General features: G+C 39.0%; 1 protein-coding gene across 3 annotated transcripts; it reads left to right on the top strand.

Annotated features, from left to right (window-relative positions):
• The first annotated feature begins 1873 nt into the window (after nucleotides 1–1873).
• LOC132852179 (ubiquitin-conjugating enzyme E2 D4-like) lies at nucleotides 1874–19239 on the top strand. 3 transcript variants are annotated; one of them, XM_060879256.1, is made up of 8 exons: nucleotides 2052–2189; nucleotides 7137–7271; nucleotides 13414–13477; nucleotides 13975–14006; nucleotides 15229–15306; nucleotides 15919–16024; nucleotides 17390–17483; nucleotides 18845–19239. In XM_060879256.1, exons 2-8 carry the CDS (start codon nucleotides 7248–7250, stop codon nucleotides 18888–18890), a joined length of 444 nt encoding a protein of 147 aa, XP_060735239.1. In that variant the 5' UTR covers nucleotides 2052–2189; nucleotides 7137–7247; the 3' UTR covers nucleotides 18891–19239. The 3 variants fall into 3 exon arrangements, with proteins under 3 accessions (XP_060735238.1, XP_060735239.1, XP_060735240.1); XM_060879257.1 differs by lacking the exons at nucleotides 2052–2189; nucleotides 13414–13477; nucleotides 13975–14006 and having other exon boundaries at nucleotides 7208–7271; XM_060879255.1 differs by lacking the exons at nucleotides 7137–7271; nucleotides 13414–13477; nucleotides 13975–14006; ... (2 more) ...; nucleotides 17390–17483; nucleotides 18845–19239 and adding an exon at nucleotides 3079–5260 and having other exon boundaries at nucleotides 1874–2189.
• Nucleotides 19240–19626: the final 387 nt, after the last annotated feature.

Genomic DNA, 19626 nt, shown 5'->3' with positions numbered 1-19626 from the left:
ATTCTGAACCAGTTGAAGCTTATGCAGCCATTTTTAGGGAATACCTGTAAGAAGAGCATTGCAGTAGTCTATACGTGAGGTGACTAGTGCGTGAATGAGAACTGCATTTGAAAGAAAGGGACGGAGACGATTAATGTTGCGCAAATGGAAATATGCAATCCGTGTTATATTATTAATTTGAGCTTTAAAAGATATTGTGCTGTCCATGATGACACCCAAACTTTTAACCTGAGAGGAAGGACAGATTGCAGTATTGTCAATATGTAAAGAGAAACAATTAGATTTAGACACAACAGATCTAGTCTCAACAAGCAGAGCCTCAGTTTTATTGCCATTTACCTTCAAAAAGTTCGCTGAGAGCCAGTCTTTAATTTCAGCTAAACAGCTTGACAAAGATGGTGGAGGAAAAGAACCGGTGGGTTTGGCAGACAGGCAGAGTTGGGTGTCATCTGCATAGCAGTGAAAATTAATAGCACATTTCCTTAAAATATCACCAAGAGGAAGCATATATATAATGAAAAGAAGTGGGCCCAAGACAGAACCCTGGGGAACACCAGCGGTGACTGTAGATGTTCTTGAACTAAAACCTTTTAATTGAATACGCTGACTGCGTCCAGATAGGTATGACCTAAACCAAGACACAACAGTGCCAGTGATACCAATAGAAACTAATCTGTCAATAAATATGTTATGTGAGACGGTATCAAAGGCAGCGCTCAAGTCTAGGAGGACAAGTATAGTTAAAAATCCCAGAGTCAGCTGCCAACAGTAGATCATTGGTTATTCTGACAAGAGCAGTCTCAGTGCTGTGGTGGGGACGAAAACCAGATTGGAATGTTTCATACAAGTTATTGTTGGACAGATGTTCAGGAATTTGAGTTGCAATACACTTTTCAACTACCTTAGATAAATGGTAAATTTGAAAAGGGAGGAAAATTTATTAACAATATTAACAAACGTATTATTTAGAACATAGAGATTAATATTATTATCATTAGTTGTGGGATCTTAACAAACAGGCTGTTACTGTCCCTCAGGTTGAGGCAGATAGATACATACTGTCCTGTTAAAAAGGAGCTCTCCTTCATCTCCCCCAAACAGGGTGGGCAGTTTGTTACTGTTGTACAGGAGGGAGAACTGGGGCTGGGCTAATTGAAATTTTTTAAAATATATTTCACGTATATAAAGGAATTTTATTTACACTCTGCAATGTGTGCACACTCTCTGCTCTGTAGGGAACCATGACCTCTTAAAGCGGCCGTTCTCTCTGGCCAGTGTGTGTAAGCAGAGTCTCTACATTGTCAGTGTGGTTCTGCGTTGATGTTCAGTAACTGTTCTCAGGTATTCAGCTACAGTGTTTTCTCTCTCTCTCTCTCTCTCTCTCTCTCTCTCTCTCTCTCTCTCTCTCTCTCTCTCAGGTATTCAGCTACAGTGTTTTTTTTCTCTCTCTCTCTCACTCTCTCTCTCTCTCGCTCTCTTTCTCAGGTATTCAGCTACAGTGGTTTTTTTTTCTCTCTCTCTCACTCTCTCTATCTCTCTCGCTCTCTTTCTCAGGTATTCAGCTACAGTGTTCTCTCTCTCTCCCTCTCTCTCGTTAATTCACTTACTTGCATGTTTCTGAGAGATGAGATGAAACTTTTAGAACCTGAAAGGTCCTGGAGAGAACTTTGTGTTTTCCCTGCTCTAACACACCTGTTTCAACTAATCACCTGATTAACCTTAGCCTTTCTTGGGGTGTTAGTTAAAGCAGGGAAAATAGTCAAATATGCATGTAGCAAGACTGTGTTCTAAACACAATAATAATGTCATTTATTATTATTATTATTATTTCACAAAATCCCTCTGTGAAAGAATATTGCAATAATAACCGGTTGGTAGATAGGGTTAGGGTTATATCAGGGTGTGTAACCTATTAAAAATAGTGGATAAAAATATTAACCACACGGTGCAGCAGTGATCCAAATTAAATCCTAATTAGCAAAGAAGAGGAACAAGAACTACAACAACATCTCAACAACAAGAAGTGTTTACATTTCTTATCAATTAAATGCTCTGCTCTGAAATGCCGTGAAAGCACACAACGACACACACTGTGATGCAGGACTCAACCATGGAAGACTCCAAAGCAGGGTTATTTACAAAAGGGGAATCTCAGCGACAAAGCAGCTTGTTTCTGAATCTCTTTAAAGGTAAGATGCATGTTGAGCATGTCTGTGTATTTCACTAAGTAGTTAGGAAGCGAGACTTGGTACCTATATGAAAAACAATAAATAAACAATTTGTATTGAACCTTTTTTTTAGACCAATGTTATATTTCTGAATTTTTTTCTCTACATGTAGTGAATGGGATTTGTTTTAATTTTTTTTTCATGTAGGACATGGGATTTAATTATCCACATGGGATTTTCTCACACAAATAATACTTTTTTTTTTAAAAAAACGTCCAGTTTCAGGGCAAAACCTACAAGATTTGTTTCTTTTTTTCTTCATGTAGACCCTCCTAAATTTAGCAAGAAACATCATTATTATTATTATTATTATTATTATTATTATTATTATTCATGTTGCATTCCCTCTGTAAAGTTTGTGTTTTGATTTTTACCTTTAGCATTTGTGTTACATTTGTTCATGTTTTGTGACATCTGTATTTTGGCACAAAATGAAAGGAGGTTACAAAAGAATAAATAAAAAAAAATAGATAATTTCATGCAAAAATAATACATATATATAATACAAACACATACAAAATATGTATTTTTGTTGTGTATATAATATTTCTGTTCACTTAATCAAAACTGTTCTGTGATCATGTTAGCAATATAAACAAAATGTTAGTTTTATTTATATTTAATTTGCACTGTTGTTTTTTGCATGTTTTGTCTCCCTTATAAATATTTTGTTTGATTTTATTTTTCTTGTATCATACACGAAATATCTTGTATCATTTTTTTTTTTCAGCATAAAATCTGTAGATCCTGAATTGCTTTTTGCATGTATTCAACCATCTATATTATTATTGAAGTTTAGTAAGTTCGCTTTTTGTACACAATGATTCATCGTTTGTGTTTGTGTTCTCAGAGTTCCAGTTCGAAGCGTTAGATGACCCTTCGGCTCAGACAGAACATTCCAGCAATCCAAAAAATTCCAGAGTGAATAGTCAAGCACAGCAAACCGTTCTACATTGCTTGCACACATCCTCTTCTCAACAACAGACTGGACAGGACCATAACTCAAATCTGTCTGACCATGAACTCCAATCTGGAGAGGATCCAAACCTGTCCTCAACTGTGTTGGACTCTAACTCAAACTTGTCCTCAACTGTGTTGGACTCTAACTCAAACCTGTCCTCAACTGTGTTGGACTCTAACTCAAACCTGTCCTCAACTAAACACGAATCTGTGTTGGACTCTACCTCAAGCTTGTTCTTTTCTAACCACCGATCTGAAGAGGACTCTAACTCAATCCCATCCTCTCCTGAATACCAATCCCGAGATGACCACACCTCGTACATGTCCTACCATAAACACCAATCTAAAGAGGACTCTCCCTTAAACCTGTCCTTTACTAAACACGATTCTGGAGAGGCTCACACCCCACAATTATCAAGTCCTAAACACCAGTTTGAAGAGAAATACACCATGCATGTGTCCTACCATGTAAACCAGTCTGGACGGGACTATATCTCAAACCTTTCCTCTACTAAACATCAGACTGAAGAGGAACCAACTGCAAACTTGTCCTACCATGAAAATGACTACATCTCAATCAAATCCTCCCCTGAACACCAATTTAAAGAAGACCAGACATCAAATCTGTCATCTCCTGAATCAGAACAGAAACTTCTACCACATTTCAAGTGTCGCTACTGTGGCAAGTCCTTCAGCTGCCAGCGGTATCTCAAAGTGCACACTGTCCAAAGAGAAGATGCCTTTAACTGTACATCATGTGGGAAGCTTTTCTCTGCTAAATGTAGCTTGATGGCTCACAGACATTCTGAGCATAAGGGAGAAAAACCTCTGGAATGTGAAGTGTGTGGAAAAACTTTTGCAACAGCTAAAGCGAGAGCTGCACATCAGTCTCATCACAACGGGACCCAGCGGTTTAACTGCCCATGCTGTGACAAATGCTTCCTGAGCAAGAACCTAGTAAATGCTCACATGCTAAATGAGCACCAGGGGATTCAACCTTTTGGATGTGACATTTGTGGTAAAAGATTCAAGCTGAGGAATGGACTGATCTCCCATCAGCGGATTCACTCAGGAGAGAGACCATACCACTGCGAAGAATGTGGCAAGACCTTCATCGCTATAAGCACCTTTAATGTCCATCGGCGGGTTCACACAGGAGAGAAGGCGTTTAGCTGTGAATCATGCGGAAGGAAGTTCAGCCTAGCTGCTTGTCTGTCCAGACATCAGCAGAGCCACAGGGATTCTAAATCCTTCACCTGTGACGTCTGCAAGAAGACTTTTGCCAAGGTTAGCCATCTTCGTCTTCATCAACGTGTACATGCTGGCAAGAAAACGCATGACTGCCAAACCTGCCAGAAAAGTTTCAGTCATATCCAGTCTCTCAGGTTACATGAAAAGATTCATGTAACCAAGCGAACGTTTTCCTGCTCCATATGCGCCAAATTGTTTGGATCAAATGCGTATTTAAAAAATCACCAGCAGGTCCATACAGGAGTGAATCTGCACCGCTGTAATGAGTGCGGCAAGAGTTTCATCACAGCCGGCCATCTTCGCTCGCATCTTCAAGTCCATCCACACTTGAGACCTTTCGCCTGCGGCGAGTGTGGACGGAGTTACAGCACCCTCGACGATCTTGTGCGCCACAGACGCGTCCATACGGATGACAGCTTCCGCTGTGAGGTGTGTGAGAAGCGGTTTGTGACGAAGAAAAGCTTATCCTCGCACCAGCGAACGCACAGCGGCGAGAAGCCGTACTCGTGCAGGGAGTGCGGTAAGAGTTTCGCACACTTATCCAGTGTTCTCAGACATGCCAGCGTTCACACGGAAGAGAAACCCTTCAGGTGTGACGAGTGTGGGAAATGTTTCCGCCTGGAGATTGGCCTCAGAGCTCACACACAGATGCATGCGAACAAGCAAGCGCACACGTGCACCGAATGCGGGAGAGGTTTCTCACGAACAAAACCCTTCCTGAACCACAAATGTGCAAAGAAGCGATCTGAGAATGGGACACGGAATCCAAACAGCAAGAAAAGACAAAAGAACGTCTCTGAAAACATGGTTTAAATTCTGTATCAAAGCACAAATATACAAACTCTAGATTAAATAAAATTAATTTGAAATGAGAAATAAAAAAATGAAAATGTATAACTTTCACTTCATTTAACAGTCCCTCTAGGATTTAGGATCACTTTTTTTTTTTTTTTTTTTTTTTTTCCCAAACAATATTTGGAGGAACCTTCAGTTTTTCAATACAGAGCCGAATTTCTGCAAATTTGTTCTGAGACGCGTTGTGTGACATCATCACAACACCAAATCCCTCCTCTGTTGATGTATGTACATGAGTACAGCTCTCATAGACAGTCATTACATGTGTCTTCACTGTTTAAAAGAAGAATCCTGTGAAGGAAAGTTCACAAATTCAAGTTCCACAAAAAAGGAACAAAATGTTGCATAAAAAAAAAACCTTGCAAAATCAAGCATTTGTCATCTCAACAATCATACAAAAAAGCAAAATCCTGAAAGGGACTGATTTAAGGTATACAATATTTTCTTCTTGTTGGAAAAACAGCACAATAATAAAATACTATAAAATTAGGTATATTGCATTTAAACTATTTTTCCTTCACTGGTTAGCTGATAATGATGATTTTTATTTTATTTTTATTTATTTATTTTTGGCTTATTGTTTACAAAAAAACACCAGAATGACAATTGATGAAACAACCGCTTTTCTGTTTTCTACAACAAAGCATCTACACTGTTAATGATGATGTTGATTTTTTTTTTTATTCATTTATTTTTAAAAGATGTTATTGTTGATTTGATTTCAGCTATCCTGCTGAAAAGTTTGATTCTGGATGAGAAACCTGTATTTCATAATTATTGATTGTATATGCGGGGGGCACAGTGGCTTAGTGGTTAGCACGTTCGCCTCACACCTCCAGGGTTGGGGGTTCGATTCCCGCCTCCGCCTTGTGTGTGTGGAGATTGCATGTTCTCCCCGTGCCTCGGGGGTTTCCTCCGGGTACTCCAGGTTCCTCCCCAGGTCCAAAGACATGCATGGTAGGTTGGTTGGCATCTCTGGAAAATTGTCCGTAGTGTGTGAGTGAATGAGTGTGTGCCCTGCGATGGGTTGGCACTCCGTCCAGGATGTATCCTGCCTTGATGCCTGATGACGCCTGAGATAGGCACAGGCTCCCTGTGACCCGAGGTAGTTCGGATAAGCAGTAGAAAATGAGTGAGTGAGTGATTGTATATGCAGGATTCTAAGGGACTTGTTTATCAACTGGACTGGATCGACTGGATTTTATACATAAAATGTTTATTTACACAAGAACTTTTAATGAATACCAAACAGTGTGTGTGCCTGTGTGTCTCTGTGTGATTGTGTGTGCCTGTGTGTTTCTTTGACTGTGTGTGTCTGTGTGTGTGTGTGTGTGTATCTCTTTGTGTGTGTGTGTGTCTGTGTGTGTGCACTGTGAGTACTGCATTATCCGAAGTCAGTCATCACATCATCCGTATACATGCTGTATATCGTACAAAAAGCATAATATTGCACACTATTATTTTCACTACCATGCACTTCTCACACTTTATGTACATAACCGATCAGTCATATATTCTGTATTCATATTTAATATTTAATACTGTCTATATTGTATCTCATCATCTGTATTGTCTTGTTTTGTTTTGTAAGTATAGTGTTATTTATGTCTGTAATTTTGAGAGCACATACAAACAGCTTGTGTGTGTCAATACACTTGGTCAGTAAACCTGATTCTGATTCGGATTCTGATCTCTCGTCCACACGCCACATACACCTTTTATTTTGAAATCGATTCATTCTCGGGTTTCTGAATTTGTCGGGTGGGTTTAAACACACTAAATCACCGTATGTAAGTTCACTATACAGGCTTGTGAAATACTAGCTGTTTTGTTCCTTTCTAGTGCACTTGATCTTCACTACAGTGTAGTTTGGGATACGACTCAGGATTGTTTCTTTCTTCACTCCGTGACGTTGAAGTAAAAAGGAGTAAGAGGTGTCTATCGTCGGATGTGATGGCTTTGAAAAGGATTCAGAAGGTAAACCAACGTAATAAAACAGCTATGACAGTTCATTAAGATGTATTAAAAGATGGGTAATGTAGTATTACTCTTTGGTAAAGGCTGTGTTTGTTAGCATTAGCTTTGCTAGCGAGAACAAAGCCGGCTCTGTTTATGTCAACAAACCAAAACCACACGCCTTTTTACACGTTTTTTAAACAATTTAACATCTATAAATTGTTTCCAAAAGATCTCTAAAGAAAAGTAAATAGTCTCTAACGTTAAAAACGACACGTAAACTCTCTAAATCTTGTTTATTTGCCCTAAAGGTTACTTATTTACACTCATCATCACTAACTTGTTTTTTTTCCCTTATTGACCAAAATGTAACCTTTTTATAAACATCTAAAAAAATCTTATATATATATTCTTCTTTTTTTTTGTAATTTTTTTATTTTTTATGCCAAAATGAGCTTTCAGTGAATGTCAATGTAAGTGTATTCTTTAAGGGATGCTCGATGTCAGGAAATATCGCGATACTTGGTGATATTTCCAACGTCACGTATCACGATATTTAGAGTTCAGTAGCTTTTCCTCTAAATCAGTCAGGTCATGTTTCCTCTAAATCAATAAGTGTCATGTAAGCTTTAAATAAAGTCTGTTTAACGATGGGACCGATGAAAACAAAAGACTCGTAGCCAAGATCTAAGCAGAAACGTCTTAATAGATAGTTTTACAGAGTCATTTAGTTGTTAATATGTAAAGTTCTGTAAGTGTGAGAGAATTTACTAAAATCTGTGTGTGAGCGCTGCGTAGGTGTTCGTCTAAAAGCCCCCCAATAGGAGGAGAGTGTAGGATGATACGAATATGGGTAGAAAACTAGCTCGGTTTGAATCGAGCTTCATTTGAAAAATGTTTCTGCTTACACGATTAATCACTGATGAACGACTTGAGCTTAACAGAGTCATTGTTTGAATGTAGATCTATCGCCAGAGGAGCTTCATCAGATACTCAGAAGTAGAAGACACGCATTTTCTCATAGTCTAATTATAAAATTCAGCCAAGGTTGGACTGACTTCATCTCCTGGCCTGTAACAAGTAATACTTGTGACATCTATCCCTTTATAATATAGCAGTAAAGCTGTAAATTCTGTACTTTTGAGAGTCACAAACAGCCGGAACCAAATTCTTTGTGTGTCAACTCGCTTGGACAATAAACCTGGTTCCGATTCTGATTCTAGAGCTCAGGTTTATCAGGTCTGTGTCAATGAACCAGTTTAGTCCTGGAGCTCGGTGACCTGCTACGATGTGTGTATTATGGAGCAGAATTAAAGCCATGCCTCAAAGCCTCTAAATAGTAATACATTTTACTAGTATAAAAAAACATGAACATTTAAGGCATTTGGCAGTAAATTATAATAAACCTAGATGTAGTGTGACTAATGTAATTCTAAAGAAATAATACGTATGTGGGGGAAAATAAAATTTCAATTTTTAAAATTATACTTTTAAAATGTATATACTTTAATTAAATTTATAAATATATACTTTATAAATTATTAAAATTTAAAATGAATAAAAAATTTTCTGGTACTTTGAATTATACAGCATTTTCTTTTTTTTATTTTTCGTTTATTTATTTTTTTAAGATTTATTTTACAATTATTTTCGCTTTTATTTTCTATATTTTAATCACTACAACCACCCACATATGTGCATTTATGTTACTATTATACTATAATAGTCATTTACGTAAAAACACACGTTAAAAAAACGTATCTGTGTAGAGCACTTAATCTCACCAACTAGGGGTCTAGAAAGCCGATTGAGACTCAGACTCAGATCAGGACAGCGATCACGACGACAGCATTTATCATTTATTGTTAATATCATTTATTTACTGACGTGAATGACTCATGAATGTTTTCACATTAGTCGATTAAAACATTCATGAGTCATTCACGTCAGTAAATAAATGATATTATTAATAGGTTGATTGTTGGAATGTTTTTCATTTAAAATTCATATCTGTGTAACATCTGCCAACATTTGTACAAATATAAACTTCACAGCTGGATATCTGATATCAAGCCAATTACGCAAGTTAGCCAATCATGATTCAACCTTCATTTAAAGGTGGGGTCTCCGTTGTTTGAAAGCCAACATTGACATTTGAAATCACCAAAACAAACACGCCCCTAACCCAAATACTGTAGGTCCCACCCCTGTATTGATAGCTCCGCCCACACATACATACGTAACCCAGGCAACTAATGGAAAGAAATGTGTCTTTATCATAGCTGAAGGGAAGAACAATACGATTGCAGATAAACAAACAAGCAAAAATGACACACAAGCATAATCATGCAAAGGACAAAGGCATATATTAGTTCTGTGTAACGAAGCAAAACCAACGTTACTCACCTATCAAGAAGGAAAAAAAGCGCCTCGGCGTCTTAAGTAAAGTTGGTCACATATTCACAGATTGGAGTTTCCCGAGTCAATAACTCCTGAGCTAAACGCTGTTACTACACAAAACGCGGTTGTAGCTGCGTCTCTACATTACTACGATAGAAAAGAGGTGTTATTTGTGTAGTAACAGCGTTTAGCTCAGGAGTTATTGACTCGGGAAACTCCAATCTGTGAATATGTGGCCAACTTCCTGCTCCTTCAGTTCTCTCCAGCGCTGGAAAGCTGATCCTATATTAATACATCCTACTTCTTACCTTATCGTAAGTCTTTCTTCGCTTTCTTTCTTTGTTTTTATCCTCCATGTCAATGTTAAAACCGCTTTCTGCTAATGTCACACATGCGCACTGAACACTCTCTCCGCACATATTGACAAGACACGCCCCTTTCTGCTCATTGGCTACATGTTAGTTTTGTTTTTGTTTTGTATGTCGACTCGACTCAGTTTTCTGAAGCATTTCTCAAACAACAGAGACCCTACATTTAACCCCGCCCTAATTGTCAGGAGATTTCAGTGCTATATTAAGGGAACTCGCTGGTCCCTGGTCCGAATCTTTACCCACGATGCAGCGTTGTGTTCAAGTTGTGTGTTCAAGTCTGCCATATGCGCTACAGCGAGGTCCAAACAGAAAAGAAAAATCAATCTGATCATTGATTGACTTTTTCTCTGTGATTATCTGCAGTATCTCCTCGTTAAAATAAAAACGTGTCGATACAATTTAACAGCTCTAAAATCTGAAACGTTCCTCTGACGAGCAGCAGAAGCGAACTCTACCCACTTTAGATCTATTCCTGGACATTTTGTACCTTTTGCAATGCTGACTTCATCTATGGTAATCCGTGCGCTGTTTACACACAGATGTAATTACATGGTTAACTTGTGTCTCTAGCCATGACTCTAATTGTCACGTTGCTGACAAACACAGAGTTGGGTTTTGTTTTTTTTTTCCTTTTTTTTTTCAGCGGCAACACAGACGCTAACATGGACTCTGACTAAAGCTCCATCTTAGACATCTAAGAAGAGACTGAGCTTTGAACCATTATGCAACAATACAAATAATAGCAATTGGTAAAAAACTGCATATTGTCCAGCTAAATATTTTTTTTTCTAGCTGATTTTTATTTTGAGAATTTTCTGTCAGCAGATGTTACAAGTCTTAGATCTTAATTAGCTCCTAATTAGCTGGTTAGCATTAGTCTTAAACCTCCGGTTAGATAACAAACCAGCCAGGTTCATAAGTTTATACAAAGACATGAGAGATTTTCACATGTGAAATATTTCCCTGTGTGATTATAAACTGAACAGAATCCTGTGTTTGTGTGGTCAGAGGTTTCACACTGCTCCTACTGACCCCGGGGTTAACACTGAATCCTGGCTCTTCAGAATCTGCCCTTGTGTCACACTGTACATTCCTAAACCCTGCTGTAACCACCTTCTCATTTGCATATTCACGCATCAAAAACCCTGATTGGATAAATCCGGCGTGTGACCGCTTTAAATAACGTCTCGTCTCACACTTTCACGTCAGTGAGGAAAAAAGTTTCTGTCTCTGTGCTTCTGCACCCGAGCAGGTTATCTGTTATCTTTCACAGCTTTCTCATCTTTTTTGCTCTGTTTAACTTTGTCCTGTAGTCCACCAGATGTTCCTTCGTCCATATCCGACTTCCTCTAATGTTTCAGCGTGACGTATTTCCCCCTCTCTACACCGCACACTTCCGTGATATTCAGCGTTTTATCTACAGAGTCGTTTTTGTTAAGTGTCTCTACATCCTGATTTTCACCTGATACAAGGAACGGTTACTAAAACGTTCCTAAAATAAGGGCGGAGTCAGATGGACATCGAATAGTGATTGGCTAATGCCAGATGAGTGACATGTAGCGAAGTGAAATTAATGTGTAAATATGTCAAAGTTTAAATTAGAAGAGTAAATATATTTTTTGTATGAATAGCGCCGATTCTTTTTGAATGTTTACTGTCTTTGTTTACCGTAACAATTTTATGTGATTAAGAATGAAACCGTCTTTTCAGCGAACGCTCGGACACCGTTATTAGCAGGTATTAAACAGCTGAAGAAATGTGAGCCACGATTTGTTTAGAGCAAGAGTCGTACTCGATTTGCAGTTGTAAACAGAGACAGGAAGGAAAAAAAAAAGAACTGGACCAGTTCTAAGGGTCGTGACGCTGTCGAGCTGCAGCGTGCGCGGTGGAGAAATTCCTCTGAAGTGACTTCATGCTAACGCAGGAGTTTTACATACTATGGAGTTTTCCATGGAATATTTTATTATTAGTGTATGCATGAACATTTGCCGACGCACCAGTGTGCTTTAACTCTCTTTATTTGAATATATTGTCTTCTGGCAAAGTAGGTTTCTGAAATTTGTGTACTAGCTGCTTGACTCACTTTGTTCTAGAGTAGTGTGATTTAAATTTTGTTATATTCTATACCATTGTGTATCTTATAGTGTTGGTCTTTGCTTAGTTGTTCTCTCATCTGATTAATCAGGAGTAGTTTCAGTCTCCCTTAAGGTGAGAATTGTGGGCAGGACTTTACTCATTACTAAGTCCTTAGCTCTGTCTTTGTTCTATGTAGCACCTTGATCCTGGAGAAACATTCTCATTTCACTGTGTACTGCAACAGCTATATATGGTTGAAATGACATTAAAAGCTACTTTATTTGACTTGACTTGACTTGATCTCCGCTTCAGCCACAGCTCACAACCTTGGGGTAACCACAGACAATCAACTGTCCTTTTCCTCTCATGTTGCTAATGTGACTCGCTCATGTCGGTTCCTTCTCTACAAGATTAGAAGGATTCGGCCATTTTTGTCCACACAGGCTGATCAGGTACTTGTTCAGTCTCTTGTCATTTCAAGACTGGATTACTGCAATGCACTGCTGGCAGGTCTACCTATGGACGCAATTCGTCCTCTGTAAATGATCCAAAATGCAGCTGCATGGTTTGTTTTCAACCTGCCAAAGTTCTCCACACCACCCCGCTGCTGCAACCCCTCCACTGGCTTCCTGTAGCTGCAAGCATCAGATTCAAAACACTGATGCTGGCCTACAAAGCCAAAAACAGACCAGCTCCCTCTTACCTCAAAGCCCTCATCACTCCTCACACTGCACCCCACACCCTCAGATCTACCAGCACTGCTCCACTGGACCCAACATCTCTCAGGGTAAGAGGCAAGTATACTACAAGACTCTTCTCTGTTCTGGCACCAGGATGGTGAAAAGAACTTCCCCTAGAGGTCCGGACAGCCGAGTCACTGGGTATTTTCAAATGACGGTTGAAGACTTACTTATTCAGGAAACACTTCAACTAGCACTTCATTCCCTGTTTGCTGTATATATGTTTATAAAAACCAATAAAAGTGTTTTAAACTCATGGAATCTTAAGTAAATAAACTAGTGAACCAGAGTTAATGTATCCAATGATGGAGACTTAAGCACTTCTGTACGTCGCTCTGGATAAGGGCGTCTGCCGAATGATGTAAATGTAAAGTCTCTCCCTGTCTCTCTCCATCACCCCTGTCTCTCTTTCTCTCTCCCTGTGTCTTTCTTTCTCTCTCTGTATCTCTGTCTCTATTTCTCTCTCTCTCCCTGTCTCTTTTCCAGTCTCTCTCCCAGTCGTTCTCTCTCTCTTTCTGTCTACCCGTCCGTCTCTCTCATTCTCTCCCTGTGTGTTTATGTGGGGTGTGTGTGTAGGAATTACAGGACTTGCAGCGAGACCCTCCTTTACAATGCTCAGCAGGACCAACAGGAGAGGACTGTAAGTGTCTATTAACTCTCTAATAATCCTTAAGAGACACTGATACAACTTATACCACAGAGACACAAAACTGACTACACTTTTTTACTTCTTCTTTCTTTCATCGATACGTTTAATGCCATAGAACAAAACGTCTGACTGTTCTAAACCCCTGACCCTGGAGACTCCTTCAGATTTATCTTCAACCACTAAAATTCAGTGTAAGATTATCACCAGAGGGGAAAAACTCACGTCTTACACTGAAAGCCAACAATGTCCTGACTCACTTTAGATCAGACTCACAGACACCTCATCGTTCATTTGTTTACACTGATCGAAAACATTCATTTCTGTTCTGCCGGCGTACTGGAACCCAGTTTACCAGTATGAAGGGTTAAACAATGCAGTTTACATGCAGCATAAGTCACACCAGTCCATGTGTCGTCATTATCATCACTCTACTTAGAGAGTTACATGGAGTGTTTATCTAATCGTTCTTCTTCTTTGTCTCTCTCTAGTGTTTCACTGGAAGGCTACAATAATGGGACCAGTAAGAACAGACCTTCTTCAGTCTCTGTGTTTTGTTCCATGATGTTTGTTTAATGTTTAGGTGAAGAATCCAAAAGCCTAATTTTACATTAAACTCCGCTGACATCTCCTTGTAGTACTGGGTCGATTCAACTGAAAACTTTTATTTGGTGGAAAACTGTTTTATTTGGTAAAATCACTAGCACACGATTCTTCTCTTAAAGGTGGTGTCTCCATTGTTTGAGAAATGCTCCAGAAAACTGAGTCGGGCCGCCAAACAAAACAAAAATCAAAACAAACGTGTAGCCAATGAGCAGAAAGGGGCGTGTCTTGTCAATATGGGTGGAGAGAGTGTTCAGTACGCTGTTACTACACAAATAACACCTCTTTTCTATCGTAGTAATGTAGAGACGCAGCTACAACCGCGTTTTGTGTAGTAACAGCGTTTAGCTCAGGAGTTATTGACTCGGGAAACTCCAATCTGTGAATATGTGACCAACTTTACTTAAGACGCCGAGGCGCTTTTTTCCTTCTCGATAGGTGAGTAACGTTGGTTTTGTTTTGTTACACAGAACTAATATATGCCTTTGTCCTTTACATGATTACGCTTGTGTGTCATTTTTGCTTGTTTGTTTATCTGCAATCGTATTGTTCTTCCCTTCAGCTATGATAAAGACACATTTCTTTCCATTAGTTGCCTGGGTTACGTATGTATGTGTGCTCGGAGCTATCAATACAGGGGTGGGACCCATTTGGGTTAGGGGCGTGTTTGTTTTGGTGATTTTATATGTCAACATTGGCTTTCAAACAACGGAGACCCCACCTTTAAGCTCCTAGCAGTGAAGACACACAAGTGTAGAGACTTTGTGTGAGAACTGTGCTCATGATCCATACATGATGCTTCTCAGCCCAAGTCAGAGGAAAATCTCCATCATTTTGAAAGATTTAGCAGACTTCGCTTAATTTGTTTTCGTTTCTCAATAACAAAATGATAATCCTGACTTTGTAATCCCAGATTTTTTTTTTATTTTTCTTGAATCCAGATTATTCTAGAAAACATTCTTCCGGTTTCGAAACTTTCGAATCGACTTTGTATAAAGTGCTCAGGAAATCCAAATTGTTTGTTTTTTACAGCTTTTCATACTGAAAGCAATTTGACAAAAAGACGATCTAGATCATTTTTACATAATTTATTGTAACTCTTGAAATCACATGAGTTTTCTCTCTCTCTCCCTCTTTCTCAGGGTGACAGTCCGTATCAGGGCGGGGTTTTCTTCCTGACTATTCACTTCCCTACAGACTACCCCTTTAAACCACCGAGGGTAAGTCAGACTACCAGATTACATGAATGTTCTGGTCCACATCATCACTATTAACCACGTTCTGCTTCTCTCTGTGATGTCATAGTGGTCGTGTGAATGATGTGCCGTACTCCTTGCTTCGTATTCGTCCTTGCACAATATTTTGCGTTCACATTTCTTGTTCCTTTTTTTTGTTACTTAGTCGTTATTTCTTTTTTCCCCTCAAACATGGCCAATTCAGCCAAAATTCGTTTTGTTTCCTGAGATCAACCAGTGATACGAGGTTAATACAGTTAGCAATTGAGGGTACTTTATGACTTCACGCTTCAGTTTCACGCTTTTGAATGTGACGCATCGGTTTGAAGTGACCTATGACTTTATTGGCATGACATGATTGGCTAGTGTCACTGTGATTGACAGGTGAGAGAGCACGCCGATGGCTCTCTGCTCTCTTCCTCATACATGAGCTCATGGACAGCTCTGATTGGCTGAAGCAGCTGTGACTGACACCAATTTAACAATTCACATTGTCTTAAAGCAGTTTTACAGAAGTTATTATTATATGCTTATTTTCTGACCTCCATTTTTTTTTTCTGTCTCTCTTTCTTTTTTCTTTTTTTTTCTTCTCTTCAGGTTGCCTTCACAACAAAAATCTACCATCCAAACATCAACAGTAACGGCAGCATCTGTCTGGACATCCTGCGCTCTAATTGGAGTCCTGCACTCACAGTGTCTAAAGGTACCAACTGTAACCTGACCTACTCTAGAACAAGAACCGGCCTGAACAGATCCTGTGGTGCCAAATGAAATGATTCCTTTTGGTTTTTTACCATATAAATAAATCGAGATGCGCCGACTCATCACACAGAAGAGCGGAAAAAGACAAACAAAACAAAACAACAATGCAGCAGGATAAAGTTTGCCTAATTCAAAAGAAAATGGATGATCTGGCAACCCTGGCCACAACACAAGTAAAGCTTAATTTGGAACAGATTTATTCATAATTAGTTCTCAGAGGCATTTACATGAGACCTTTTGGTATTCATGAAAATCCTGTGCGTTGGGAAAAATATTCCATCGTTAACCTTTTAGTCGATCGACTTTAAACGCTCTGCTGTTGAGGCATATTTGTATTTCATTTACTGTGTTCAGTAGACGCCAGTGTAGAAGTGACTTTCAGGTGTTGTTACACTGCTAAATATTTTTTATCGTCGTGAACAGAAGTGAATCGAAATACCCTGACTGTCTTCCAGCCATTTTCTTCCATTTGGTAGTCATTTCATGCTCCCAGCTGGCTGTGTGCACAACCTTTTATAGAGCTCACTTTCCTTTACAGGTGATCGACACGCAAAGGTGAACAAATACCAAGAAAATCTGTATTTTTGGAAGCATTTTTATGATATCGATTTTATATATACTTATGGTATATTATAAAGATATTATCAATTTATATTTATATATTACCTTCCATGAAATAAGCTCCTGTTATCATTTATGATTCCCAAGATACCAGAGACTCCTTCTATACTTGTTAAATAATAAAAACAATATACTTCACCTCATATTAGAAGATATATAAGTTTCCGATAAGATTCCGTCTTGACTTTAGTAGTCATTTCCTTCTCCGAGTTTTCTGTCTGCTTCACCTTTTAAGTGAAAGTGAAAGTGACGTGACATACGGTTAAGTACGGTGACCCATACGGTGACCCAGAATTCGTTCTCTGCATTTAACCCATCCAAAGTGCACACACACAGCAGTGAACACACACACACCGTGAACCCACACCCGGAGCAGTGGGCAGCCATTTATGCTGCGGCACGCGGGGAGCAGTTGGGGGTTCGGTGCCTTGCTCAAGGGCACCTCAGTCGTGGCCGGCCCGAGACTCGAACCCACAACCTTAGGGTTAGGAGTCAAAAACTCTAACCATTAGGCCACGACTTCCCTTTATGGAGTTTTGTGGGCATTTCTGTATGTAAATGAGCAATCCTGAACTAACTTAACATTCCCTGTATGTATTTAGCTGGAGATTCCCTTTTAATAATAAAAATGATTTCTGATTATTATTTAACGTGTATAAATAAGCCTCATACTTTTGTCTTTCAGTGTTGTTATCCATATGCTCACTGCTGTGTGACCCCAACCCAGATGACCCTTTAGTTCCGGACATCGCACACATCTACAAATCAGACAAAGACCAGTACGCAACCTTTCCTTTTTTGATTCCCGATCTGCTTCACACCAGATGTAATCTCTGTGAACGTCTCCTTTACAAAGTTGTTACTCTAACAACCATTTTCACTAAGTTACTGTTGTTTGGACGACAGTTCGGAAATTATCCTTTAGTTTATGCAAGAACGGCTACTTTTCTAAGATAAGCTATAAAGTAACTGAACATTTATTAGCCGATGATCCCGGAGACTCTTTCTACAGTGTAGACGTTAAATAAACGTTTCAGAAAGACAGGAATGAATATCAACAATATAATTCAGCTCGTATTAGAAGAGAAATCTTAGATTCTGTTGTTAATATGAACACATAGAGGTGAGTCTTGCCATTAGTAAGTAGTCCTTCTCCAAGTTTTCTGTGTGCCTGACCTTTTATGGAGTTTTGTGGGTGTCTCTGTATGTAAATGAGCGGTCCTGAACTATCTTAGCATTTGACTTTATAGGTGAGCGTTTCTGAATCTTTTATTAATCCAACCAAAATGTTGTGCACACATTTATATACCACTTTCCAAAAAGATTTATTAGAGGCGGAATTTTTTATTTATTTTTTTAATATATTGCATATCGTCGCTGTCAGGTGGAATCCTCGTATCTCCAAAACCGTTATTTTTCAGGAAATTAAAAAAACGCCGTACCTTATCTGCAGTACACAGGGTTTAGTCCGTGTTGCAGTGGATTGACTTGCGCTAAATTCCTGTCCTCAGACGAGCACCAGAACTAGCGGGGGTCAAGATTTTTTTTTCTTTGAGCCCAGTGTTTTGAAGACATTTACCTCAGAAGACGTGTTGATTCGTTGCGACTCTTCTTGAGGAGAAATATGCCGTGAAGCTCTCCCGCAGAGTGAGGAAGAGGTGGACAGTTGAAGTGTCCAGTGGAGTTATGAGATTTGCACTCAAGCTATTTTCAAGACTTTAGATTGGTTAATAACTTGTAAAAATAACAGACCCACGTGGGGACTGACCAATAGCATCGATATGTGAAAAAATATGAAATTGACCAAATTTGGACATACGAGGTTTCTGCCCGACAGCGACGATATACTGTACTTTTACACTCGAATCTTCACCTTTGCATCTACAATTATCCTGTATGCTTATAGAGACTAGTGTCATAGTCGCAGTTATGGAAAATGAATTTGCCACCTTTCAGCCAATCAGAATCGGGCTTTTATCAGCACTGTGATGTCATTACTACTACCAGCACTACTGAAATTATACCTCACTACTAAAATGTTGTAGAATTGTACAGAAAACCTTTGATAGAAAGTCTTCTTTCTATAGAAATTATCTCTCTCTCTCGCTCTCTCCCCCTCTCTCTCCCTCTCTCTCTTCAGATATAACAGAATGGCGCAAGAGTGGACTCAGCAATATGCTATGTAGCTCCCTCTGATTCCTCTGGCAGGATTCTGAACGGTTGCACACGGACGATTAATGAGGATGGGCTGTACCACCTTTCTCAAAAACCGGTGGACTGACGTTTGGTTGTTTTTTTCCCCCATCACAAAGGAAATCCCGCATCGAAGCCGTTCGCTTTTCCGTTTACAGAAACACGATGGAAGGTTATCAGGCTACTGCTGATGAGAGAAGCCACAACCATAATGATAAAAGAGCATTTGTTACTGGTACAAGTTTTTTGGTTGTTATTTTTCATGCTCTCTCCTTTTAGATATTTTATTACATCATATTAAAGCCTGTTCTTATTTTTTATTTTGAATTAAAAACCTAACAGGATTTTTCTTTGTGATGCTGTGTGTGCACTAACAAGCAGGTTTTGTTCTTTAAGATTATTATTAAAGGTTTACTGTGTGTTAGAGGTATGATGGTATACCGTGATGAAGGAATCTGGAATAATTATTCTGTTCATGTTAAACTATACTGTACATGACCCCTAGGGGAAATAAATAAAAGTGTTGTAAAAGCAGGTTGCCTTTTGAAAAAGGTGAAAATAAAAAGAAAACTGTATTTGTACATTGTTTTGGATAAACGTCCACTTTTCTTAAAATAACAAACTTAACAATTTTGCGTTTTGTCCCACATGTATATGATTCGCTAAGGCTTCTTCAGTGTCACTTATCATCTCACTTAAAAGCTAAAGCTGTCCCAAATGACTCAGTAC

The sequence above is a fragment of the Tachysurus vachellii genome, chromosome 10, assembly GCF_030014155.1.
Source record: "Tachysurus vachellii isolate PV-2020 chromosome 10, HZAU_Pvac_v1, whole genome shotgun sequence".
Lineage (NCBI taxonomy): Eukaryota > Metazoa > Chordata > Actinopteri > Siluriformes > Bagridae > Tachysurus > Tachysurus vachellii.
This window is presented reverse-complemented; position numbering and strand designations above follow the sequence as displayed.